At 43.7% G+C, this 27,595-nt stretch overlaps 1 protein-coding gene across 3 annotated transcripts in view; it reads left to right on the forward strand.

Annotated features, from left to right (window-relative positions):
• LOC141156600 (protein SSUH2 homolog) overlaps positions 1–27,306 on the forward strand; it is a 45,198-nt gene extending 17,892 nt beyond the window's left edge. For 2 of the 3 annotated variants that reach the window (XM_073642801.1, XM_073642798.1), the window contains exons 8-11: positions 4,514–4,606; positions 4,863–4,977; positions 7,400–7,510; positions 26,792–27,306. In XM_073642801.1, coding sequence (XP_073498902.1) covers positions 4,514–4,606; positions 4,863–4,977; positions 7,400–7,510; positions 26,792–26,932 — 460 coding nt within the window. In that variant the 3' untranslated portion in view covers positions 26,933–27,306. Of the gene's footprint in view, positions 1–4,513; positions 4,607–4,862; positions 4,978–7,399; positions 7,564–26,791 lie in introns of all 3 variants that reach the window. The other variant, XM_073642799.1, reaches the window with a different exon arrangement.
• Positions 27,307–27,595: the final 289 nt, after the last annotated feature.

Below are 27,595 nucleotides of genomic sequence, written 5' to 3' on the forward strand. Positions count from 1 at the left end.
GGACATTGTTTCAGATAGAGGACCACAGTTTATGGTTTGCTTTTGGCGTGCTTTTTGTTACAGATTGAAAATTCATTTGTCATTCTCGTCGGGGTATCATCCAGAGTTCAATGGACAGACTGAAAGGAAGAACAAGGAAGTCGAGCAGTTTTTGAGATGTTTTGTGGCATCAGGAAATCTGGTCGGAATTTCTACCACTTGCGGAGTTTGCCCTTAATAATCATACTTCTTCCTTGACTGGGTGTTCTCCTTTTTTTTGTTGCACTGGCAGGTATCCATCTTTTGGTTCATTTTCCAAAGTTGGGGCTGCTGTACCGGAGGAGGACAATTTTTCTGGTGATTTGGAGAGGGTTTGGACCAGTGTACGCCTGAACCTTAAAGAGGCTAACAGGAGATCAAAAAGGTATTTTGACAAAAAAAGAAAGGAGTCCTTGTTTGCTGTTGGGGATATGGTTTGGTTGTCCTCTAGGAATCTTCGTTTGAAAATTCCTTCTAAAAAACTGGGGCCTAAATTTGTGGGTCCTTTCAAAGTGGTTCAGATTGTCAACTCACAGCGGTGAGGTTGGGCATTCCCTTGTCCTGGAGGATTAATTCTGTGTTTCATGTGTCGTTATTTAAGAAGGCGCACACGCCTGATAAGAAGGCGAAGCCTATATGTTCCTCCTGTTGATGAGGACGGTGAATTTGAGATTTCTTGCATTTTGGACTCCAGGTGGCTTAGAGGAAGATTACAGTATCTTGTGTTCTCGAGAGGTTTCGGCCCCGAGGATAATTCTGGGTGAAGGCCGAGGACATCTCGGCCTCAAGGCTATTTAAGGCTTTTCACAGATTTCCTAGTAAGGCTCGGCCTAGAGGATCCGGAGGATCCTCATAAAAGGGGAGGTACTGTTAGAATCTATTTTGTTTTACTATCGGCCATCTTCTTGTGGTTTGCTGGCTTCTAGTCTTTTCCTCTGGTGCTGGGTTTCTTGGTCACGTGATCTCTGCACTCTTTATTACACAGCACCTGGCTCCCATCCCCCGCTGGACATTAGTGTTGTAACGCTCATGCTCTGGCTAAGTAGCCTTGTTTAGTTCTTTGCGCTTTGGACTATTGTTATCATGGGACTTCTTGTTCCACCAGTTTTGTTTCCTTTAATTTTCATTTCTGCAACTAACTTTTCTGTTAGGAGGTCTCCTGCTCTTGCTCCCAGTCCTTAGTTCTTTTAAGGACCCCTTTCCCCTTCCTACAGGTCTTCGTTTGAGTTCAGTGCAGGAGTTTCAGTGGGGCTATTCATAAGGAATAGGGCATCCATCCCAGTGTAGGGTAAAGCTGAGTTTCAGCTTAGGGACAGATTTTCCCTCCTATTCCTTAGTTCTAAGTTGCAGAACATAACAGCCCCTATGTACAGGAATATAACTACTATAATACTGCCTCCTATGTACAAGAATATAACTACTATAATACTGCCCCTATGTACTGTACAATAATATAACTACTATAACACTGCTCCTATGTACAAGAATATAACTACTATAATACTGTCCCCATGTACAAGAATATAACTACTAAAATATGCCCCCTATGTACAAGAATATAACTACTATAATACTGCCCCCTATGTACTAGAATATAACTACTATAATACTGCCCCATATGTACAGGAATATAACTACTATAATACTGCTCCTATGTACAGGAATATAACTGCTATAATGCTGCCCCTATGTACAAGAATATAACTACTATAATACTGCCCCTATGTACAAGAATATAACTACTATAATACTGCCCCTATGTACAAGAATATAACTACTATAATACTGCTCCTATGTACAAGAATATAACTACTATAATACTGCTCCTTATGTACAAGAATATAACTGTTATAATACTGCCCCTGTGTGCAAGAATATAACTACTATAATACTGCCCGTGTACAATAATATAACTACTGTAATACTGCTCCTATGTACAAGAATATAACTACTATAATACTGCCCCTGTGTGCAATAATATAACTACTATAATACTGTCCCCATGTACAAGAATATAACTACTAAAATACTGCCCCCTATGTACAAGAATATAACTACTATAATACTGCCCCCTATGTACAAGAATATAACTACTATAATACTGCCCCTATATACAAGAATATAACTACTATAATACTGCTCCTATATACAAGAATATAACTACTATAATATTGCCCCTATGTACAAGAATATAACTACTATAATACTGCCCCTATGTACAAGAATATAACTGCTATAATACTGCCCCTATGTACAAGAATATAACTACTATAATACTGCCCCTATGTACAAGAATATAACTGCTATAATACTGCTCCTATGTACAAGAATATAACTACTATAATACTGTTCCCTATGTACAAGAATATAACTCCTATAATACTGCCCCTATGTACAAGAATATAACTACTATAATACTGCCCCTATGTACAAGAATATAACTACTATAATACTGCCCCTATGTACAAGAATATAACTGCTATAATACTGCTCCTTATGTACAAGAATATAACTGTTATAATACTGCCCCTGTGTGCAAGAATATAACTACTATAATACTGCCCGTGTACAATAATATAACTACTGTAATACTGCTCCTATGTACAAGAATATAACTACTATAATACTGCCCCTGTGTGCAATAATATAACTACTATAATACTGTCCCCATGTACAAGAATATAACTACTAAAATACTGCCCCCTATGTACAAGAATATAACTACTATAATACTGCCCCCTACGTACAAGAATATAACTACTATAATACTGCCCCTATATACAAGAATATAACTACTATAATACTGCTCCTATATACAAGAATATAACTACTATAATATTGCCCCTATGTGCAAGAATATAACTACTATAATACTGCCCCTATGTACAAGAATATAACTGCTATAATACTGCCCCTATGTACAAGAATATAACTACTATAATACTGCCCCTATGTACAAGAATATAACTGCTATAATACTGCTCCTATGTACAAGAATATAACTACTATAATACTGTTCCCTATGTACAAGAATATAACTCCTATAATACTGCCCCTATGTACAAGAATATAACTACTATAATACTGCCCCTATGTACAAGAATATAACTGCTATAATACTGCCCCTATGTACAAGAATATAACTACTATAATACTGCCCCTATGTACAAGAATATAACTGCTATAATACTGCTCCTATGTACAAGAATATAACTACTATAATACTGCTCCCTATGTACAAGAATATGACTGCTATAATACTGCCCCTATGTACAAGAATATAACTACTATAATACTGCTCCTATGTACAAGAATATAACTACTATAATACTGCCCCTATGTACAAGAATATAACTACTATAATACTGTCCCTATGTACAAGAATATAACTACTATAATACTGCTCCCTATGTACAAGAATATAACTGCTATAATACTGCTCCTATGTACAAGAATATAACTACTATAATACTGCCCCTATGTACAAGAATATAACTACTATAATACTGTCCCTATGTACAAGAATATAACTACTATAATACTGCTCCCTATGTACAAGAATATAACTACTATAATACTGCTCCCTATGTACAAGAATATAACTGCTATAATACTGCTCCCTATGTACATAAATATAACTGCTATAATACTGCTCCTATGTACAAGAATATAACTACTATAATACTGCTCCCTATGTACAAGAATATGACTACTATAATACTGCTCCTATGTACAAGAATATAACTACTATAATACTGCCCCTATGTACAAAAATATAACTACTATAATACTGCCCCCTATGTACAAGAATATAACTACTATAATACTGCCCCCTATGTACAAGAATATAACTACTATAATACTGCCCCTATGTATAAGAATATAACTACTATAATACTGCCCCTATGTACAAGAATATAACTTCTATAATACTGCCTCCTATGTACAAGATTATAACTACTATAACACGACTCCTGCACTGGAGATGAACCTATCCCATAGCTGAGTTTCTTTAGTACACAGTTCTGGCTCTTGATGGACTTTCTTGGTTGCCTGTAGTTTTCTTCACAGCTTTTAAACCTCTCTCTGAAGTTCTAGATGATTGGATAAATGGTTAATTTAGGGGCAATCTTACAAGCAGCAATGTCCTTGCCTGTAATGCCTTTTTGATGCAAAGCAATGATGACTGCTCGTGTTTCTTTGGAGGTAACAATGGTTAACATAAATAGAGAATGATTTCAAGCACCAGCCCCTTTATAAAGCCACCAGTCTGCTTTAATAATTCAATCAGTATGACAATGACATTAGCTGCCTTGTCCTTGTTAACACTTTCTCCATAGATTACGAGAAGATAATGTTCCTATCTGCTGCCCCTGGTGACATCTGTAGTTTTCTAAATGAATCAGGGGAGGCAGTGAGGATCTCGGTGATGGAGGGCGATGAAGGACATGGACGGCTCAATGCTCCTGTCAATATGTGACTTTTTTTTAATCAGATGCAGCAAATGTTCTGGACGAGGTCGAAAAATCTGTGGCTTATGTAAAGGAGAAGGACGACTCTTTTATTACCAGCAGCTGGCGGTGAAATGGTGAGCTGCGTGTGTCTTTTTCTCTCCAACTTCTACAAAACTACAACTTCCAGCATACCCTCACCATCACATATTATTAGGAGTTGTAGTTTTGCAGCAGGTTGGAGACCACTATGTTTGGGTGTGCAGCATAGTTGCTCTTTGCAGACACTGAACCAGCAGGAGATACAGAAAGGTGTGAGCTCAGAGTTTTCAGAACTCATTAGGACTCTCCCTTCATCACTTTTTTTTGGGATTTCCCATTCTTTCCTGGCAGGAAGACGCTGCAATCCCAGGTCGTCTCGGATCCACTGGAGCAGGAGCTCAGTTTGCCGCTTATCCTCCTGCAGAAGGTGACGGGGGAGGTGATAACGACGGATGATGATGTTACGGTAATAGTAGAATGTACATAATGTGGTACACACCTGTGGATTAGATACATAGTATTGGATTAGAAACGTACAAATGAAAAACCTGTCTGCTGGTTAAATACATAGTCATAAAACAGATTCCATCAATGAATTAGATACATTCATGTGGATTAGGTGGCAATTCCTATCCGTGTTAATCAGATACTTACTCATGGGTTAGATACTTAGTTGTGGATTAGATACATTCTTGTATTTCTTGACTATGTAGCTGTGGATAAAGAACACTAATTAACTGCATAGATACATGTGATTAGATCTATACTCTGGGGTTCCTTAAATAAGAATTAGATACTTCTATAAGGACTAGATGGTGGCCCGATTCTAACGCATCAGGTATTCTAGAATATGTATGCGGCCGACCGGGCGCAATCAGCAGAGCGTTGTTTAAATTTGGCGCCAAAATCGCTGATTGGTCGCGTTCGGCAACCGCGACCAATCAGCAAAGCGGTGTTTAAATTTGGCGGCAACATCGGAGATTGGTCGCGGGCGGCGGCCGCGACCAATCAGCGAACCGTGTTAGTGAGGACTGGAGAGCGTGTTTAAATTTGGTCGCGACTAATCAGCGATTTTGGCGCCATATTTAAACAACGCTCTGCATCGCTCTGCTGATTGGTCACGGTCGGCGGTCGCGACCAATCAGCAGTATTGGCGCCAAATTTAAAAACCGCTCTGCTGATTGGTCGCGAATAATCAGAGATTTTGGTGCCAATCAGCAGAGCGGTTTTTAAATTTGGCGCCAATACTGCTGATTGGTCGCGACCGCCGACCACGACCAATCAGCAGAGCGATGCATAGCGTTGTTTAAATTTGGCTCCAAAATCGCTGATTGGTCGCGGATGGCGGCCGGACCAATCAGCAGAGCGGTGTTTAAATTTGGCTCCAATCTCGCTGATTGGTCGCGGCTGGCGGCCGCAACCAATCAGCAAAGCGGTGTTTAAATTTTGCGCCAAAATCGCTGATTGGTCGCTGACGCTCCCCGCGACCAATCACCGATTTGGGCGCCAAATTTAAATATCGGCCGCAACCAATCACCGATCTTGGCTCCACATTTAAACACCGCTGTGGTGATTGGTCGCGGCCGATATTTAAATTTGGCGCCCAAATTGGTGATTGGTCGCGGGCAGCGTCAGCGGCCAATCAGCGCCGGGGGATTTCTAAAAAAAGATGGCGGCCGTTAGCAGCTCATCTGCGGGACGGAGCTCAGCGGCGATGCAGCCGGGAGATGAGCGGCGCGAGGCTGCCCACGACCAATCAGCACAGCGGTGTTTAAGTTTTGCGCTAAGATCAGTGATTGGTCGGGTCCGAAGACCGCGACCAATCATCGAATCGTCTTGGTGAGGACCGGGGAGCGGCGCTGTCTGTGCGGGTACTTCTGCTGCGAGAAGCCGGGACATGAGCGGGCGCTGGCAGCAGAAGTATCCCGACCCGCAGCGCCGCTCCCCGGTCCCCGCTGATACCGCCCTTCCACTGATAGCGGCCGGGAGATGAGCGCCTCGCGCCACTCATCTCCCGGCTGCATCTCCGTCCCGCAGATGGGTCCGGCGGTCGAGGTCCTTTTGCTGGTACCGGCTGGGAGATGAGCGCCTCGCGCCGCTCATCTCCCGGCTGCATCGCCGCTCAGCTCCGTCCCGCAGATGAGCTGCTAACGGCCGCCATCTTTTTTTAGAAATCCCCCGGCGCTGATTGGCCGCTGCTGGACCAATGAGCGACGCGGGATTTCCTGGACAGACAGACAGAAAGACAGACAGACACACAGACAGACAGACGGGATAATAAGACAATTATATATATAGATGAGATTATATTGTACATTATATAAAGTCATGTAAATATTTACCAATAGGTTGGATCCGGTCATTAATTCAGAACCTACACAACAATTAGAAATCTATTTGTAGCTCGGATACACACCCAGAGATTAGGTAAATACTTGTGAATGATATTTGTACCTAGGGATTAGATACTCGCCCAGGCGTTATGTATCCATTTGTAGGTGGCTCCAATAAGATGCACCAAATTCATTAGTAGCCTCTTGACAAGATATTTCGTCTTCTTGTGCCAAAGTCAGAAACTGTCTGTGATACTTTTCTGCCATGCACTTTTATGGCGTCGGGACGGACAAGGAGGCGACGACTTCACCAAGAACCTTCTGTAGAGACGAGTGAAAGGTTTGCAGGACGCTGGAGACTCAGAAGTAAATCTCAGTCCTACAGTCTGTTCTTCAGACATTTCTTACTAACATCCACTTCTGGGAAAGTGTTCTTCTTCATCCCCAGCTCTCACAGCAGGATTCTGGGGAAAGCTGAGTGACAGGAGGAGCAGCAGAGGTACAGCACTACAATAAAGGATTTTCTGTCTTTCTCATTCTTGTGATTTATTGCAGGTTCCACCTTTAGCCGGATTTACTGACGTTCCTGAGATTTCTGTCGCTTCCGGGAGATTGATCCAAGAACACCAGAAGACTTGTGGCCCCACGTGCCACGTCCTGAGGCAGGTACAGACCCTCCTGGTGTCACTGGGGACAGGGGGAGCGATGTAGCAATCAAGGTGTAGTATTAATATAGCGGTAACGGTTGGGGGGGGGGGGAGTAGTAGCAATATTGTGTAACACTAGTTCATATAGTAATGAAATATAGTAATAGTTTAGTAGTGATGTGTAATGCAGAAACTGACCACAGCGAAGCTGCCATGTGTGAACGTAGTCTAAGCAGTGCGATAACAGTGGCACTAACACTGCAGTAATATTAGTGTGCTAGTATTGTGCCAATAATATTGTAGTAATAAAAGCATAGTAACAATATTCTAACACCGAAATAGTAGCAATGTGGTGATGGGAATTGTGAAGTAAATGTGCAATTCTAGTGTAGCAGTAACAATGTCGCACAAGAACTATAGTAACGCACAGTAGTAATATTATATTGTGAGTATTGTAGCATTACTGTAGTAGTGACTATACAGCCGCCGCCGGGTCCTGCTCTGTGCGGCGCCCTCCTCTGGAGATCCTGAGTGCAACAGAAATTCAATGGGTTAATCACAGCAATTGCTTGATTGGATCAATGTTATCTGCGTCCTCATTATTTACCCCGAGAAAGGAGCGAAAATTCAATTTATTCATCAGACGCAGAAATACAGTCAGCAAAATGTGATACCATCTGCTGACTTGTGTATCTAATCCAGTCCTGTGTGATACTGCTGAGCTGTGTATCTAATCCTCTCCTGTGTGATACGGTCTGCTGAGCTGTGTATCTAATCCTATCCTGTGTGATACTGTCTGCTGAGCCGTGTATCTAATCCTATCCTGTGTGATACCGTCTGCTGAGCCGTGTATCTAATCCTCTCCTGTGTGATACCGTCTGCTGAGCTGTGTATCTAATCCTCTCCTGTGTGATACTGTCTGCTGAGCCATGTATCTAATCCTCTCCTGTGTGATACTGTCTGCTGAGCCGTGTATCTAATCCTATCCTGTGTGATACCGTCTGCTGAGCTCTGTATCTAATCCCATCCTGTGTGATACTGTCTGCTGAGCTGTGTATCTAATCCTATCCTGTGTGATACTGCTGAGCTGTGTATCTAATCCTCTCCTGTGTGATACTGTCTCCTGAGCTGTGTATCTAATCCTATCCTGTGTGATACTGTCTCCTGAGCTGTGTATCTAATCCTCTCCTGTGTGATACTGTCTCCTGAGCTGTGTATCTAATCCTCTCCTGTGTGATGCTGTCTGCTGAGCCGTGTATCTAATCCTCTCCTGTGTGATACTGTCTGCTGAGCTGTGTATCTAATCCTATCCTGTGTGATACTGACTGCTGAGCTGTGTATCTAATCCTATCCTGTGTCATACTGTCTGATGAGCCGTGTATCTAATCCTCTCCTGTGTGATACTGTCCGCTGGGCCATGTATCTAATCCTATCATTTCTGATACTGTCTGCTGAGCCGTGTATCTAATCCTATTCTGTGTGATACTGTCTGCTGAGCAGTGTATCTAATTCTATTCTGTGTGATACTGTCTGCTGAGCTGAGTATCTAATCCTGTCCTGTGTGATACCATCTGCTGAGCCGTGTATCTAATCCTATCCTGTGTGATACTGTCTGCTGAGCCGTGTATCTAATCCTCTCCTGTGTGATACTGTCTGCTGAGCCGTGTATCTAATCCTCTCCTGTGTGATACTGTCTGCTGAGCCGTGTATCTAATCCTATCCTGTGTGATACTGTCTGCAGAGCTGTGTATCTAATCCAGTCCTGTGTGATACTGCTGAGCTGTGTATCTAATCCTCTCCTGTGTGATACTGTCTCCTGAGCTGTGTATTTAATCCTATCCTGTGTGATACTGTCTCCTGAGCTGTGTATCTAATCCTCTCCTGTGTGATACTGTCTGCTGAGTCGTGTATCTAATCCTATCCTGTGTGATACTGTCTGCTGGGCTGTGTATCTAATCCTCTCCTGTGTGATACTGTCTGCTGATTTGTGTATCTAATCCTATCCTGTGTGATACTGTCTGCTGAGCCGTGTATCTAATCCTATCCTGTGTGATACTGTCTGCTGAGCCGTGTATCTAATCCTCTCCTGTGTGATACTGTCTGCTGAGCTGTGTATCTAATCCTATCCTGTGTGATACTGACTGCTGAGCTGTGTATCTAATCCTATCCTGTGTCATACTGTCTGATGAGCTGTGTATCTAATCCTCTCCTGTGTGATACTGTCCGCTGGGCCATGTATCTAATCCTATCATTTCTGATACTGTCTGCTGAGCCGTGTATCTAATCCTATCCTGTGTGATACTGTCTGCTGAGCAGTGTATCTAATTCTATTCTGTGTGATACTGTCTGCTGAGCTGAGTATCTAATCCTGTCCTGTGTGATACCATCTGCTGAGCCGTGTATCTAATCCTATCCTGTGTGATACTGACTGCTGAGCTGTGTATCTAATCCTATCCTGTGTGATACTGACTGCTGAGCTGTGTATCTAATCCTATCCTGTGTGATACTGACTGCTGAGCTGTGTATCTAATCCTATCCTGTGTGATACTGTCTGCTGAGCCGTGTATCTAATCCTCTCCTGTGTGATACTGTCTGCTGAGCTGTGTATCTAATCCTATCCTGTGTGATACTGTCTGCTGAGCTGTGTATCTAATCATATCCTGTGTGATACTGACTGCTGAGCTGTGTATCTAATCCTACCCTGTGTGATACTGTCTGCGGAGCTGTGTATCTAATCCTATCCTGTGTGATACTGTCTGCGGAGCTGTGTATCTAATCCTATGTGATACTGTCTGCTGAGCCGTGTATCTAATCCTATCCTGTGTGATACTGTCTGCGGAGCTGTGTATCTAATCCTATGTGATACTGTCTGCTGAGCCGTGTATCTAATCCTATCCTGTGTGATACTGTCTGCTGAGCCATGTATCTAATCCTATCCTGTGTAATACTGACTGCTGAGCTGTGTATCTAATCCTGTTCTGTGTGATACTGTCTGCTGAGCCGTGTATCTAATCCTCTCCTGTGTGATACTGTCTGCTGAGCTGTGTATCTAATCCTATCCTGTGTGATACTGTCTGCTGAGCTGTGTATCTAATCATATCCTGTGTGATACTGTCTGCTGAGCCATGTATCTAATCCCATCCTGTGTGATACTGTCTGCTGAGCCGTGTATCTAATCCTCTCCTGTGTGATACTGTCTGCTGAGCTGTGTATCTAATCCTATCCTGTGTGATACTGTCTGCTGAGCTGTGTATCTAATCCTATCCTATGTGATACTGCCTGCTGAGCTGTGTATCTAATCCTATCCTGTGTGATACTGTCTGCTGAGCCGTGTATCTAATTCTATCCAGTGTGATACTGTCTCCTGAGCCGTGTATCTAATCCTATCCTGTGTGATACTGTCTGCTGAGCTGTGTATCTAATCCTATCCTGTGTGATACTGTCTGCTGATTTGTGTATCTAATCCTATCCTGTGTGATACTGTCTGCTGAGCTGTGTATCTAATCCTATCCTGTGTGATACTGTCTGCTGAGCTGTGTATCTAATCCTATGTGATACTGTCTGCTGAGCCATGTATCTAATCCTATCCTGTGTGATACTGTCTGCTGAGCTGTGTATCTAATCCTATCCTGTGTAATACTGACTGCTGAGCTGTGTATCTAATCCTATCCTGTGTGATACTGTCTGCTGAGCTGTGTATCTAATCCTATCCTGTGTGATACTGTCTGCTGAGCCGTGTATCTAATCCTATCCTGTGTGATACTGTCTGCTGAGCTGTGTATCTAATCCTATCCTGTGTGATACTGTCTGCTGAGCCATGTATCTAATCCTATCCTGTGTGATACTGTCTGCTGAGCTGTGTATCTAATCCTATCCTGTGTGATACTGTCTGCTGAGCCATGTATCTAATCCTATCCTGTGTGATACTGTCTGCTGAGCTGTGTATCTAATCCTATCCTGTGTGATACTGTCTGCTGAGCCATGTATCTAATCCTATCCTGTGTGATACTGTCTGCTGAGCCGTGTATCTAATCCTATCCTGTGTGATACTGTCTGCTGAGCCGTGTATCTAATCCTATCCTGTGTGATACTGTCTGCTGAGCTGTGTATCTAATCCTATCCTGTGTGATACTGTCTGCTGAGCCATGTATCTAATCCTCTCCTGTGTGATACTGTCTGCTGAGCCGTGTATCTAATCCTATCCTGTGTGATACTGTCTGCTGAGCCGTGTATCTAATCCTATCCTGTGTGATACTGTCTGCTGAGCCGTGTATCTAATCCTATCCTGTGTGATACTGTCTGCTGAGCCGTGTATCTAATCCTATCCTGTGTGATACTGTCTGCTGAGCCGTGTATCTAATCCTATCCTGTGTGATACTGTCTGCTGAGCTGTGTATCTAATCCTATCCTGTGTGATACTGTCTGCTGAGCCATGTATCTAATCCTATCCTGTGTGATACTGTCTGCTGAGCTGTGTATCTAATCCTATCCTGTGTGATACTGTCTGCTGAGCCGTGTATCTAATCCTCTCCTGTGTGATACTGTCTGCTGAGCCGTGTATCTAATCCTATCCTCTGTGATACTGTCAGCTGAGCTGTGTATTTAATCCTATCCTGTGTGATACTTACTGCTGAGCTGTGTATCTAATCATATCCTGTGTGATACTGTCTGCTGAGCCGTGTATCTAATCCTATCCTGTGTGATACTTACTGCTGAGCTGTGTATCTAATCCTATCCTGTGTGATACTGTCTGCTGAGCTGTGTATCTAATCCTATCCTGTGTGATACTGTCTGCTGAGCCATGTATCTAATCATATCTTGTGTGATACTTACTGCTGAGCCATTTATCTAATCCTCTCCTGTGTGATACTGCCTGCTGAGCCCTGTATCTAATCCTATCCTGTGTGATACTGTCTGCTGAGCTGTGTATCTAATCCTCTCCTGTGTGATACTGTCTGCTGAGCTGTGTATCTAATCCTATCCTGTGTGATACTGTCTGCTGAGCTGTGTATCTAATCCTATCCTATGTGATACTGCCTGCTGAGCTGTGTATCTAATCCTATCCTGTGTGATACTGTCTGCTGAGCCGTGTATCTAATCCTATCCTGTGTGATACTGTCTCCTGAGCCGTGTATCTAATCCTATCCTGTGTGATACTGTCTGCTGAGCCGTGTATCTAATCCTATCCTGTGTGATACTGTCTCCTGAGCCGTGTATCTAATCCTATCCTGTGTGATACTGTCTGCTGAGCAGTGTATCTAATCTCATCCTATGTGATACTGTCTGCTGAGCCGTGTATCTAATCCTATCCTGTGTGATACTGTCTGCTGAGCTGTGTATCTAATCCTATCCTGTGTGATACTGTCTGCTGATTTGTGTATCTAATCCTATCCTGTGTGATACTGTCTGCTGAGCCGTGTATCTAATCCTATCCTGTGTGATACTGTCTGCTGAGCCGTGTATCTAATCCTATCCTGTGTGATACTGTCTGCTGAGCTGTGTATCTAATCCTCTCCTGTGTGATACTGTCTGATGAACAGTGTATCTAATCCTATCCTGTGTGATACTGTCTGCTGAGCCATGTATCTAATCCTATCCTGTGTGATACCGTCTGCTGAGCCATGTATCTAATCCTATCCTGTGTGATACTGTCTGCTGAGCCGTGTATCTAATCCTATCCTGTGTGATACTGTCTGCTGAGCCGTGTATCGAATCCTATACTGTGTGATACTTACTGCTGAGCTGTGTATCTAATCCTATCCTGTGTGATACTGTCTGCTGAGCTGTGTATCTAATCCTATCCTGTGTGATACTGTCTGCTGAGCCGTGTATCTAATCCTCTCCTGTGTGATACTTACTGCTGAGCCATGTATCTAATCATATCCTGTGTGATACTTACTGCTGAGCCATGTATCTAATCATATCCTGTGTGATACTGTCTGCTGAGCCATGTATCTAATCATATCCTGTGTGATACTGTCTGCTGAGCCGTGTATCTAATCCTATCCTATGTGATACTGTCTCCTGAGCCGTGTATCTAATCCTATCCTGTGTGATACTGTCTGCTGAGCCGTGTATCTAATCCTATCCTGTGTGATACTGTCTGCTGAGCCGTGTATCTAATCCTATCCTGTGTGATACTGTCTGCTGAGCCGTGTATCTAATCCTATCCTGTGTGATACTGTCTGCTGAGCTGTGTATCTAATCCTATCCTGTGTGATACTGTCTGCTGAGCCATGTATCTAATCCTCTCCTGTGTGATACTGTCTGCTGAGCCGTGTATCTAATCCTATCCTGTGTGATACTGTCTGCTGAGCCGTGTATCTAATCCTATCCTGTGTGATACTGTCTGCTGAGCCGTGTATCTAATCCTATCCTGTGTGATACTGTCTGCTGAGCCGTGTATCTAATCCTATCCTGTGTGATACTGTCTGCTGAGCCGTGTATCTAATCCTATCCTGTGTGATACTGTCTGCTGAGCTGTGTATCTAATCCTATCCTGTGTGATACTGTCTGCTGAGCCATGTATCTAATCCTATCCTGTGTGATACTGTCTGCTGAGCTGTGTATCTAATCCTATCCTGTGTGATACTGTCTGCTGAGCCGTGTATCTAATCCTCTCCTGTGTGATACTGTCTGCTGAGCCGTGTATCTAATCCTATCCTCTGTGATACTGTCAGCTGAGCTGTGTATCTAATCCTATCCTGTGTGATACTTACTGCTGAGCTGTGTATCTAATCATATCCTGTGTGATACTGTCTGCTGAGCCGTGTATCTAATCCTATCCTGTGTGATACTTACTGCTGAGCTGTGTATCTAATCCTATCCTGTGTGATACTGTCTGCTGAGCTGTGTATCTAATCCTATCCTGTGTGATACTGTCTGCTGAGCCATGTATCTAATCATATCTTGTGTGATACTTACTGCTGAGCCATTTATCTAATCCTCTCCTGTGTGATACTGTCTGCTGAGCTGTGTATCTAATCCTCTCCTGTGTGATACTGTCTGCTGAGCTGTGTATCTAATCCTATCCTGTGTGATACTGTCTGCTGAGCTGTGTATCTAATCCTATCCTATGTGATACTGCCTGCTGAGCTGTGTATCTAATCCTATCCTGTGTGATACTGTCTGCTGAGCCGTGTATCTAATCCTATCCTGTGTGATACTGTCTCCTGAGCCGTGTATCTAATCCTATCCTGTGTGATACTGTCTGCTGAGCCGTGTATCTAATCCTATCCTGTGTGATACTGTCTCCTGAGCCGTGTATCTAATCCTATCCTGTGTGATACTGTCTGCTGAGCAGTGTATCTAATCTCATCCTATGTGATACTGTCTGCTGAGCCGTGTATCTAATCCTATCCTGTGTGATACTGTCTGCTGAGCCGTGTATCTAATCCTATCCTGTGTGATACTGTCTGCTGAGCTGTGTATCTAATCCTCTCCTGTGTGATACTGTCTGATGAACAGTGTATCTAATCCTATCCTGTGTGATACTGTCTGCTGAGCCATGTATCTAATCCTATCCTGTGTGATACCGTCTGCTGAGCCATGTATCTAATCCTATCCTGTGTGATACTCTCTGCTGAGCCGTGTATCTAATCCTATCCTGTGTGATACTGTCTGCTGAGCCGTGTATCGAATCCTATACTGTGTGATACTTACTGCTGAGCTGTGTATCTAATCCTATCCTGTGTGATACTGTCTGCTGAGCTGTGTATCTAATCCTATCCTGTGTGATACTGTCTGCTGAGCCGTGTATCTAATCCTCTCCTGTGTGATACTTACTGCTGAGCCATGTATCTAATCATATCCTGTGTGATACTTACTGCTGAGCCATGTATCTAATCATATCCTGTGTGATACTGTCTGCTGAGCCATGTATCTAATCATATCCTGTGTGATACTGTCTGCTGAGCCGTGTATCTAATCCTATCCTATGTGATACTGTCTCCTGAGCCGTGTATCTAATCCTATCCTGTGTGATACTGTCTGCTGAGCCGTGTATCTAATCCTATCCTGTGTGATACTGTCTGCTGATTTGTGTATCTAATCCTATCCTGTGTGATACTGTCTGCTGAGCTGTGTATCTAATCCTATCCTGTGTGATACTGTCTGCTGAGCCGTGTATCTAATCCTATGTGATACTGTCTGCTGAGCTGTGTATCTAATCCTATCCTGTGTGATACTGTCTGCTGAGCCGTGTATCTAATCCTATCCTGTGTGATACAGTCTGCTGAGCTGTGTATCTAATCCTCTCCTGTGTGATACTGTCTGCTGAGCCGTGTATCTAATCATATCCTGTGTGATACTGTCTGCTGAGCTGTGTATCTAATCCTATCCTGTGTGATACTGTCTGCTGAGCCGTGTATCTAATCCTATGTGATACTGTCTGCTGAGCTGTGTATCTAATCCTATGCTGTGTGATACTGTCTGCTGAGCTGTGTATCTAATCCTATCCTATGTGATACTGTCTCCTGAGCCGTGTATCTAATCCTATCCTGTGTGATACTGTCTGCTGAGCCATGTATCTAATCCCATCCTGTGTGATACTGTCTGCTGAGCTGTGTATCTAATCCTATCCTGTGTGATACTGTTTGCTGAGCTGTGTATCTAATCCTATCCTATGTGATACTGCCTGCTGAGCTGTGTATCTAATCCTATCCTGTGTGATACTGTCTCCTGAGCCGTGTATCTAATCCTATCCTGTGTGATACTGTCTGCTGAGCCGTGTATCTAATTCTATCCTGTGTGATACTGTCTCCTGAGCCGTGTATCTAATCCTATCCTGTGTGATACTGTCTGCTGAGCCGTGTATCTAATCCTCTCCTGTGTGATACTGTCTGCTGAGCTGTGTATCTAATCCTATCCTGTGTGATACTGTTTGATGAGCTGTGTATCTAATCCTATCCTATGTGATACTGTCTGCTGAGCTCTGTATCTAATCCTATCCTATGTGATACTGTCTCCTGAGCCGTGTATCTAATCCTATCCTGTGTGATACTGTCTGCTGAGCCGTGTATCTAATCCTCTCCTGTGTGATACTGACTGCTGAACTGTGTATCTAATCCTATCCTGTGTGATACTGTTTGCTGAGCTGTGTATCTAATCCTATCCTGTGTGATACTGTCTGCTGAGCTGTGTATCTAATCCTATCCTGTGTGATACTGTTTGCTGAGCTGTGTATCTAATCCTATCCTGTGTGATACTGTCTGCTGAGCCGTGTATCTAATCCTATCTTGTGTGATACTGTCTGCTGAGCCGTGTATCTAATCCTCTCCTGTGTGATACTGTCTGCTGAGCTGTGTATCTAATCCTATCCTGTGTGATACTGTTTGCTGAGCTGTGTATCTAATCCTATCCTATGTGATACTGCCTGCTGAGCTGTGTATCTAATCCTATCCTGTGTGATACTGTCTGCTGAGCCGTGTATCTAATTCTATCCTGTGTGATACTGTCTCCTGAGCCGTGTATCTAATCCTATCCTGTGTGATACTGTCTGCTGAGCCGTGTATCTAATCCTATCCTGTGTGATACTGTTTGCTGAGCTGTGTATCTAATCCTATCCTATGTGATACTGACTGCTGAGCTGTGTATCTAATCCTATCCTGTGTGATACTGTCTGCTGAGCTGTGTATCTAATCCTATCCTGTGTGATACTGTCTGCTGAGCTGTGTATCTAATCCTATGTGATACTGTCTGCTGAGCCATGTATCTAATCCTATCCTGTGTGATACTGTCTGCTGAGCTGTGTATCTAATCCTATCCTGTGTGATACTGTCTGCTGAGCAGTGTATCTAATCTCATCCTATGTGATACTGTCTGCTGAGCCGTGTATCTAATCCTATCCTGTGTGATACTGTCTGCTGAGCTGTGTATCTAATCCTATCCTGTGTGATACTGTCTGCTGATTTGTGTATCTAATCCTATCCTGTGTGATACTGACTGCTGAGCCGTGTATCTAATCCTATCCTGTGTGATACTGTCTGCTGAGCCGTGTATCTAATCCTATCCTGTGTGATACTGTCTGCTGAGCCGTGTATCTAATCCTATCCTGTGTGATACTGTCTGATGAACAGTGTATCTAATCCTATCCTGTGTGATACTGTCTGCTGAGCCATGTATCTAATCCTATCCTTTGTGATACCGTCTGCTGAGCCATGTATCTAATCCTATCCTGTGTGATACTGTCTGCTGAGCCGTGTATCTAATCCTATCCTGTGTGATACTGTCTGCTGAGCCGTGTATCTAATCCTATCCTGTGTGATACTTACTGCTGAGCTGTGTATCTAATCCTATCCTGTGTGATACTGTCTGCTGAGCTGTGTATCTAATCCTATCCTGTGTGATACTGTCTGCTGAGCCGTGTATCTAATCCTCTCCTGTGTGATACTGTCTGCTGAGCCGTGTATCTAATCATATCCTGTGTGATACTTACTGCTGAGCCATGTATCTAATCATATCCTGTGTGATACTTACTGCTGAGCCATGTATCTAATCATATCCTGTGTGATACTGTCTGCTGAGCCGTGTATCTAATCCTCTCCTGTGTGATACTTACTGCTGAGCTGTGTATCTAATCATATCCTGTGTGATACTGTCTGCTGAGCCGTGTATCTAATCCTATCCTATGTGATACTGTCTCCTGAGCCGTGTATCTAATCCTATCCTGTGTGATACTGTCTGCTGAGCCGTGTATCTAATCCTATCCTGTGTGATACTGTCTGCTGATTTGTGTATCTAATCCTATCCTGTGTGATACTGTCTGCTGAGCCGTGTATCTAATCCTATCCTGTGTGATACTGTCTGCTGAGCCGTGTATCTAATCCTATCCTGTGTGATACTGTCTGCTGATTTGTGTATCTAATCCTATCCTGTGTGATACTGTCTGCTGAGCTGTGTATCTAATCCTATCCTGTGTGATACTGTCTGCTGAGCCGTGTATCTAATCCTATGTGATACTGTCTGCTGAGCTGTGTATCTAATCCTATCCTGTGTGATACTGTCTGCTGAGCTGTGTATCTAAACCTATCCTGTGTGATACTGTCTGCTGAGCCGTGTATCTAATCCTATGTGATACTGTCTGCTGAGCTGTGTATCTAATCCTATCCTGTGTGATACCCTCTGCTGAGCTGTGTATCTGATCCTATCCTGTGTGATACTGTCTGCTGAGCCGTGTATCTAAACCTATACTGTGTGATACTGTCTGCTGAGCCGTGTATCTAATCCTATCCTGTGTGATACTGTCTGCTGAGCCGTGTATCTAATCCTATCCTGTGTGATACAGTCTGCTGAGCTGTGTATCTAATCCTCTCCTGTGTGATACTGTCTGCTGAGCCGTGTATCTAATCCTCTCCTGTGTGATACTGTCTGCTGAGCCGTGTATCTAATCATATCCTGTGTGATACTGTCTGCTGAGCCGTGTATCTAATCCTCTCCTGTGTGATACTGTCTGCTGAGCTGTGTATCTAATCCTATCCTGTGTGATACTGTCTGCTGAGCCGTGTATCTAATCCTATGTGATACTGTCTGCTGAGCTGTGTATCTAATCCTATGCTGTGTGATACTGTCTGCTGAGCTGTGTATCTAATCCTATCCTATGTGATACTGTCTCCTGAGCCGTGTATCTAATCCTATCCTGTGTGATACTGTCTGCTGAGCCGTGTATCTAATCCTATCCTGTGTGATACTGTCTGCTGATTTGTGTATCTAATCCTATCTTGTGTGATACTGTCTGCTGAGCTGTGTATCTAATCCTATCCTGTGTGATACTGTCTGCTGAGCCGTGTATCTAATCCTATGTGATACTGTCTGCTGAGCTGTGTATCTAATCCTATCCTGTGTGATACTGTCTGCTGAGCCGTGTGTCTAATCCTATCCTGTGTGATACTGTCTGCTGAGCCGTGTATCTAATCCTATCCTGTGTGATACTGACTGCTGAGCTGTGTATCTAATCCTCTCCTGTGTGATACTGTCTGCTGAGCCGTGTATCTAATCCTCTCCTGTGTGATACTGTCTGCTGAGCCGTGTATCTAATCATATCCTGTGTGATACTGTCTGCTGAGCCGTGTATCTAATCCTCTCCTGTGTGATACTGTCTGCTGAGCTGTGTATCTAATCCTATTCTGTGTGATACGGTGTGCTGAGCCGTGTATCTAATCCTCTCCTGTGTGATACTGTCTGCTGAGCCGTGTATCTAATCCTCTCCTGTGTGATACTGTCTGCTGAGCCGTGTATCTAATCATATCCTGTGTGATACTGTCTGCTGAGCCGTGTATCTAATCCTATCCTGTGTGATACTGTCTGCTGAGCTGTGTATCTAATCCTATCCTGTGTGATACTGTCTGCTGATTTGTGTATCTAATCCTATCCTGTGTGATACTGTCTGCTGAGCTGTGTATCTAATCCTATCCTGTGTGATACTGTCTGCTGAGCCGTGTATCTAATCTTATGTGATACTGTCTGCTGAGCTGTGTATCTAATCCTATCCTGTGTGATACTGTCTGCTGAGCTGTGTATCTGATCCTATCCTGTGTGATACTGTCTGCTGAGCCGTGTATCTAAACCTATCCTGTGTGATACTGTCTGCTGAGCCGTGTATCTAATCCTATCCTGTGTGATACAGTCTGCTGAGGCGTGTATCTAATCCTCTCCTGTGTGATACTGTCTGCTGAGCCGTGTATCTAATCATATCCTGTGTGATACTGTCTGCTGAGCCGTGTATCTAATCCTCTCCTGTGTGATACTGTCTGCTGAGCTGTGTATCTAATCCTATCCTGTGTGATACTGTCTGCTGAGCCGTGTATCTAATCCTATGTGATACTGTCTGCTGAGCTGTGTATCTAATCCTATGCTGTGTGATACAGTCTGCTGAGCTGTGTATCTAATCCTCTCCTGTGTGATACTGTCTGCTGAGCCGTGTATCTAATCCTCTCCTGTGTGATACTGTCTGCTGAGCCGTGTATCTAATCATATCCTGTGTGATACTGTCTCCAGAGCCGTGTATCTAATCCTATCCTGTGTGATACTGTCTGCTGAGCCGTGTATCTAATCGTATCCTGTGTGATACTGTCTGCTGATTTGTGTATCTAATCCTATCCTGTGTGATACTGTCTGCTGAGCTGTGTATCTAATCCTATCCTGTGTGATACTGTCTGCTGAGCCGTGTATCTAATCCTATGTGATACTGTCTGCTGAGCTGTGTATCTAATCCTATCCTGTGTGATACTGTCTGCTGAGCCGTGTATCTAAACCTATACTGTGTGATACTGTCTGCTCAGCCGTGTATCTAATCCTATCCTGTGTGATACTGTCTGCTGAGCCGTGTATCTAATCCTATCCTGTGTGATACAGTCTGCTGAGCTGTGTATCTAATCCTCTCCTGTGTGATACTGTCTGCTGAGCCGTGTATCTAATCCTCTCCTGTGTGATACTGTCTGCTGAGCCGTGTATCTAATCATATCCTGTGTGATACTGTCTGCTGAGCCGTGTATCTAATCCTCTCCTTTGTGATACTGTCTGCTGAGCTGTGTATCTAATCCTATCCTGTGTGATACTGTCTGCTGAGCTGTGTATCTAATCCTATCCTATGTGATACTGCCTGCTGAGCTGTGTATCTAATCCTATCCTGTGTGATATTGCCTTCTGAGCTGTGTATCTAATCATATCCTGTGTGATACTGTCTGCTGAGCCGTGTATCTAATCCTCTCCTGTGTGATACTGTCTGCTGAGCTGTGTATCTAATCCTATCCTGTGTGATACTGTCTGCTGAGCTGTGTATCTAATCCTATCCTATGTGATACTGCCTGCTGAGCTGTGTATCTAATCCTATCCTGTGTGATACTGTCTGCTGAGCAGTGTATCTAATCTCATCCTATGTGATACTGTCTGCTGAGCTGTGTATCTAATCCTATCGTGTGATAATGACTGCTGAGCTGTGTATCTAATCCTATCCTGTGTGATACTGTCTGCTGGGCTGTGTATCTAATCCTATCCTGTGTGATACTGTCTCCTGAGCCGTGTATCTAATCCTATCCTGTGTGATACTGTCTGCTGAGCCATGTATCTAATCCTATCCTGTGTGATACTGTCTGCTGAGCAGTGTATCTAATCTCATCCTATGTGATACTGTCTGCTGAGCTGTGTATCTAATCCTATCGTGTGATAATGACTGCTGAGCTGTGTATCTAATCCTCTCCTGTGTGATACTGCCTTCTGAACTGTATCTAATCCTATCCTGTGTGATACTGCCTGCTGAGCTGTGTATCTAATCCTATACTGTGTGATACTGTCTGCTGAGCTGTGTATCTAATCCTATCCTGTGTGATATTGCCTTCTGAGCTGTGTATCTAATCATATCCTGTGTGATACTGTCTGCTGAGCCGTGTATCTAATCCTCTCCTGTGTGATACTGTCTGCTGAGCTGTGTATCTAATCCTATCCTGTGTGATACTGTCTGCTGAGCTGTGTATCTAATCCTATCCTATGTGATACTGCCTGCTGAGCTGTGTATCTAATCCTATCCTGTGTGATACTGTCTGCTGAGCCATGTATCTAATCCTATCCTGTGTGATACTGTCTGCTGAGCAGTGTATCTAATCTCATCCTATGTGATACTGTCTGCTGAGCTGTGTATCTAATCCTATCGTGTGATAATGACTGCTGAGCTGTGTATCTAATCCTATCCTGTGTGATACTGTCTGCTGAGCTGTGTATCTAATCCTATCCTGTGTGATGCTGTCTGCTGAGCCGTGTATCTAATTCTATCCTGTGTGATACTGTCTGCTGAGCCATGTATCTAATCCTATCCTATGTGATACTGCCTGCTGAGCTGTGTATCTAATCCTATCCTGTGTGATACTGTCTGCTGAGCCATGTATCTAATTCTATCCTGTGTGATACTGTCTGCTGAGCTGTGTATCTAATCCGATCCTGTGTGATACTGTCTGCTGAGCCGTGTATCTAATCCTATCCTGTGTGATACTGTCTGCTGAGCCGTGTATCTAATCCTATCCTGTGTGATACTGTCTGCTGAGCTGTGTATCTAATCCTATCCTGTGTGATACTGTCTGCTGAGCCGTGTATCTAATTCTATCCTGTGTGATACTGTCTGCTGAGCCGTGTATCTAATCCTATCCTGTGTGATACTGTCTGCTGAGCCGTGTATTTAATCCTATCCTGTGTGATACTGTCTGCTGAGCCGTGTATCTAATCCTATACTGTGTGATACTGTCTGCTGAGCCGTGTATCAAATCCTATCCTGTGTGATACTGTCTGCTGAGCCGTGTATCTAATCCTATCCTGTGTGATACTGCCTGCTGAGCTGTGTATCTAATCCTATCCTGTGTGATACTGTCTGCTGAGCCGTGTATCTAATCCTATCCTGTGTGATACTGCCTGCTGAGCCGTGTATCTAATCCTATCCTGTGTGATACTGTCTGCTGAGCCGTGTATCTAATCCTATACTGTGTGATACTGTCTGCTGAGCCGTGTATCAAATCCTATCCTGTGTGATACTGTCTGCTGAGCTGTGTATCTAATCCTCTCCTATGTGATACTGCCTGCTGAGCTGTGTATCTAATCCTATCCTGTGTGATACTGTCTGCTGAGCCGTGTATCTAATCCTATCCTGTGTGATACTGTCTGCTGAGCCGTGTATCTAATCCTATCCTGTGTGATACTGTCTGCTGAGCTGTGTATCTAATCCTATCCTGTGTGATACTGTCTGCTGAGCCGTGTATTTAATCCTATCCTGTGTGATACTGTCTGCTGAGCCGTGTATCTAATCCTATACTGTGTGATACTGTCTGCTGAGCCGTGTATCAAATCCTATCCTGTGTGATACTGACTGCTGAGCTGTGTATCTAATCCTCTCCTGTGTGATACTGACTGCTGAGCTGTGTATCTAATCCTATCCTGTGTGATACTGACTGCTGAGCTGTGTATCAAATCCTATCCTGTGTGATACTGTCTGCTGAGCTGTGTATCTAATCCTCTCCTGTGTGATACTGTCTGCTGAGCTGTGTATCTAATCCTCTCCTGTGTGATACTGCCTGCTGAGCTGTGTATCTAATCCTATCCTCTGTGATACTGTCTGCTGAGCCGTGTATCTAATCCTCTCCTGTGTGATACTGTCTGCTGAGCTGTGTATCTAATCCTCTCCTGTGTGATACTGCCTGCTGAGCTGTGTATCTAATCCTATCCTGTGTGATACTGTCTGGTGAGCCGTGTATCTAATCCTCTCCTGTGTGATACTGTCTGCTGAGCTGTGTATCTAATTCTATCCTGTGTGATACTGTCTGCTGAGCTGTGTATCTAATCCTATCCTGTGTGATACTGTCTGCTGAGCCGTGTATCTAATTCTATCCTGTGTGATACTGTCTGCTGAGCAGTGTATCTAATCCTATCCTGTGTGATACTGTCTGCTGAGCCGTGTATCTAATTCTATCCTGTGTGATACTGTCTGCTGAGCTGTGTATCTAATCCTATCCTGTGTGATACTGTCTGCTGAGCCGTGTATCTAATCCTATCCTGTGTGATACTGTCTGCTGAGCCGTGTATCTAATCCTATCCTGTGTGATACTGTCTGCTGAGCCGTGTATCTAATCCTATCCTGTGTGATACTGTCTGCTGAGCCGTGTATCTAATTCTATCCTGTGTGATACTGTCTGCTGAGCCGTGTATCTAATTCTATCCTGTGTGATACTGTCTGCTGAGCCGTGTATCTAATTCTATCCTGTGTGATACTGTCTGCTGAGCCGTGTATCTAATCCTATCCTGTGTGATACTGTCTGCTGAGCCGTGTATCTAATCCTATCCTGTGTGATACTGTCTGCGGAGCTGTGTATCTAATCCTATCCTTTGTGATACTGTCTGCTGAGCCGTGTATCTAATCCTATCCTGTGTGATACTGTCTGCTGAGCCCTATCCTGTGTGATACTGTTTCCTGAGCCGTGTATCTAATCCTATCCTGTGTGATACTGTCTGCTGAGCCGTGTATCTAATCCTATCCTGTGTGATACTGTCTGCTGAGCAGTGTATCTAATCTCATCCTGTGTGATACTGTCTGCTGAGCTGTGTATCTAATCCTATCCTGTGTGATACTGACTGCTGAGCTGTGTATCTAATCCTATCCTGTGTGATACTGTCTGCTGAGCTGTGTATCTAATCCTATCCTGTGTGATACTGTCTGCTGAGCTGTGTATCTAATCCTATCCTGTGTGATACTGTCTGCTGAGCTGTGTATCTAATCATATCCTGTGTCATACTGTCTGCTGAGCCGTGTATCTAATCCTATCCTGTGTGATACTGTCTGCTGAGCCCTATCCTGTGTGATACTGTTTCCTGAGCCGTGTATCTAATCCTATCCTGTGTGATACTGTCTGCTGAGCCGTGTATCTAATCCTATCCTGTGTGATACTGTCTGCTGAGCCGTGTATCTAATCCAATCCTGTGTGATACTGTCTGCTGAGCAGTGTATCTAATCTCATCCTGTGTGATACTGTCTGCTGAGCTGTGTATCTAATCCTATCCTGTGTGATACTGACTGCTGAGCTGTGTATCTAATCCTATCCTGTGTGATACTGTCTGCTGAGCCGTGTATCTAATCCTATCCTGTGTCATACTGTCTGCTGAGCCGTGTATCTAATTCTATCCTGTGTGATACTGTCTGCTGAGCTGTGTATCTAATCCTATCCTGTGTGATACTGTCTGCTGAGCCGTGTATCTAATCCTATCCTGTGTGATACTGTCTGCTGAGCCGTGTATCTAATCCTATCCTGTGTGATACTGTCTGCTGAGCCGTGTATCTAATCCTATCCTGTGTGATACTGTCTGCTGAGCCGTGTATCTAATTCTATCCTGTGTGATACTGTCTGCTGAGCTGTGTATCTAATTCTATCCTGTGTGATACTGTCTGCTGAGCCGTGTATCTAATTCTATCCTGTGTGATACTGTTTCCTGAGCCGTGTATCTAATCCTATCCTGTGTGATACTGTCTGCTGAGCCGTGTATCTAATCCTATCCTGTGTGATACTGTCTGCTGAGCAGTGTATCTAATCTCATCCTGTGTGATACTGTCTGCTGAGCCGTGTATCTAATCCTATCCTGTGTGATACTGTCTGCTGAGCTGTGTATCTAATCCTATCCTGTGTGATACTGACTGCTGAGCTGTGTATCTAATCCTATCCTGTGTGATACTGTCTGCTGAGCTGTGTATCTAATCCTATCCTGTGTGATACTGACTGCTGAGCTGTGTATCTAATCCTCTCCTGTGTGATACTGTCTGCTGAGCCGTGTATCTAATCCTATCCTGTGTGATACTGTCTGCTGAGCTGTGTATCTAATCCTATCCTGTGTGATACTGTCTGCTGAGCTGTGTATCTAATCCTATCCTGTGTGATACTGTCTGCTGAGCCGTGTATCTAATCCTATCCTGTGTGATACTGTCTGCTGAGCCGTGTATCTAATTCTATCCTGTGTGATACTGTCTGCGGAGCCGTGTATCTAATCCTATCCTGTGTGATACTGTCTGCTGAGCTGTGTATCTAATCCTATCCTGTGTCATACTGTCTGCTGAGCTGTGTATCTAATCATATCCTGTGTGATACTGTCTCCTGAGCCGTGTATCTAATCCTATCCTGTGTGATACTGTCTGCTGAGCCGTGTATCTAATCCTATCCTGTGTGATACTGTCTGCTGAGCTGTGTATCTAATCATATCCTGTGTGATACTGTCTCCTGAGCCGTGTATCTAATCCTCTCCTGTGTGATACTGTCTGCTGAGCTGTGTATCTAATCCTATTCTGTGTGATACTGTCTGCTGAGCTGTGTATCTAATCCTATCCTGTGTCATACTGTCTGCTGAGCCGTGTATCTAATCCTCTTCTATGTGATACTGTCTGCTGAGCCGTGTATCTAATCCTCTCCTGTGTGATACTGTCTGCTGAGCCATGTATCTAATCCTCTCCTGTGTGATACTGTCTGCTGAGCCGTGTATCTAATCCTCTCTTGTGTGATACTGTCTACTGAGCCGTGTATCTAATCCTCTCTTGTGTGATACTGTCTGCTGAGCCGTGTATCTAATCCTCTCCTGTGTGATACTGTCTGCTGAGCTGCTTTACCGGTTTTCACAACCTGCATTACCTAAGTATGGCCACAAGATGTCACCAGACCCTGTATTTCCTCCCACGCTGCCCGGATCCATTATAATCCTATTATTACCACTGTACAGACCTTTTATAATTAGCTGCATTTTTCCAATGAGAAATAACAACATTTATCTCCTTTTTATGTTGTTTCCCCAGCGTCAGACGGTGGAGATGATCCCAGTAGCGCACGTCCAGTACAGATACAGGGGGAAGGACCTGTCATGCCACGTTTCTGGCCTGGAGCACAAAGTCTTCGCTCCGCGGCGTCTCCATCATCTCGGTTGCTCACTTATGTGAGATTTGGATATTCATGATGAAGTCCGGAAGCCATTGCCTTGCATTGAAACAATAAATTGCTTCGCCTATGAGGCGGCACTCGCTCGCAGACAAAGCTTTCATGTTCTACAGTTTCACCTGCCGGCAGATTGCAGTAATGTGTGAACGCTCCTCTACCCTGCAAGCATCAGTTTAGGAATAAAATGCATCATAGGGCATCAAGTAAGCAAAGAATAGAAGGAAAACGATAACTCTCCATAGCTGCACTTATCAGAGAGCAGTGAGGGAATGATATATGGAATATATATACTGTATGTACAGTACAGACCAAAAATTTGGACACACCTTCTCATTTAAAGATTTTTCTGTATTTTCAGGACTATGGAAATTGTACATTCACACTGAAGGCATCAAAACTATGAATTATCACATGTGGAATTATATACTTAACAAAAAAGTGTGAAACAACTGAAAATATGTCTTATATTCTAGGTTCTTCACAGTAGCCACCTTTTGCTTTGATGACTGCTTTGCACACTCTTGGCATTCTCTTGATGAGCTTCAAGAGGTAGTCACTGGAAATGGTCTTCCAACAATCTTGAAGGAGTTCCCAGAGATGCTTAGCACTTGTTGGCCCTTTTGCCTTCACTCTGCGGTCCAGCTCACCCCAAACCATCTCGATTG

This window comes from Phyllobates terribilis, unplaced genomic scaffold, assembly GCF_046119375.1.
Source record: "Phyllobates terribilis strain yellow unplaced genomic scaffold, ASM4611937v1 Scaffold_8__6_contigs__length_399053987, whole genome shotgun sequence".
In the NCBI taxonomy this organism is placed as follows: Eukaryota; Metazoa; Chordata; class Amphibia; order Anura; family Dendrobatidae; genus Phyllobates; species Phyllobates terribilis.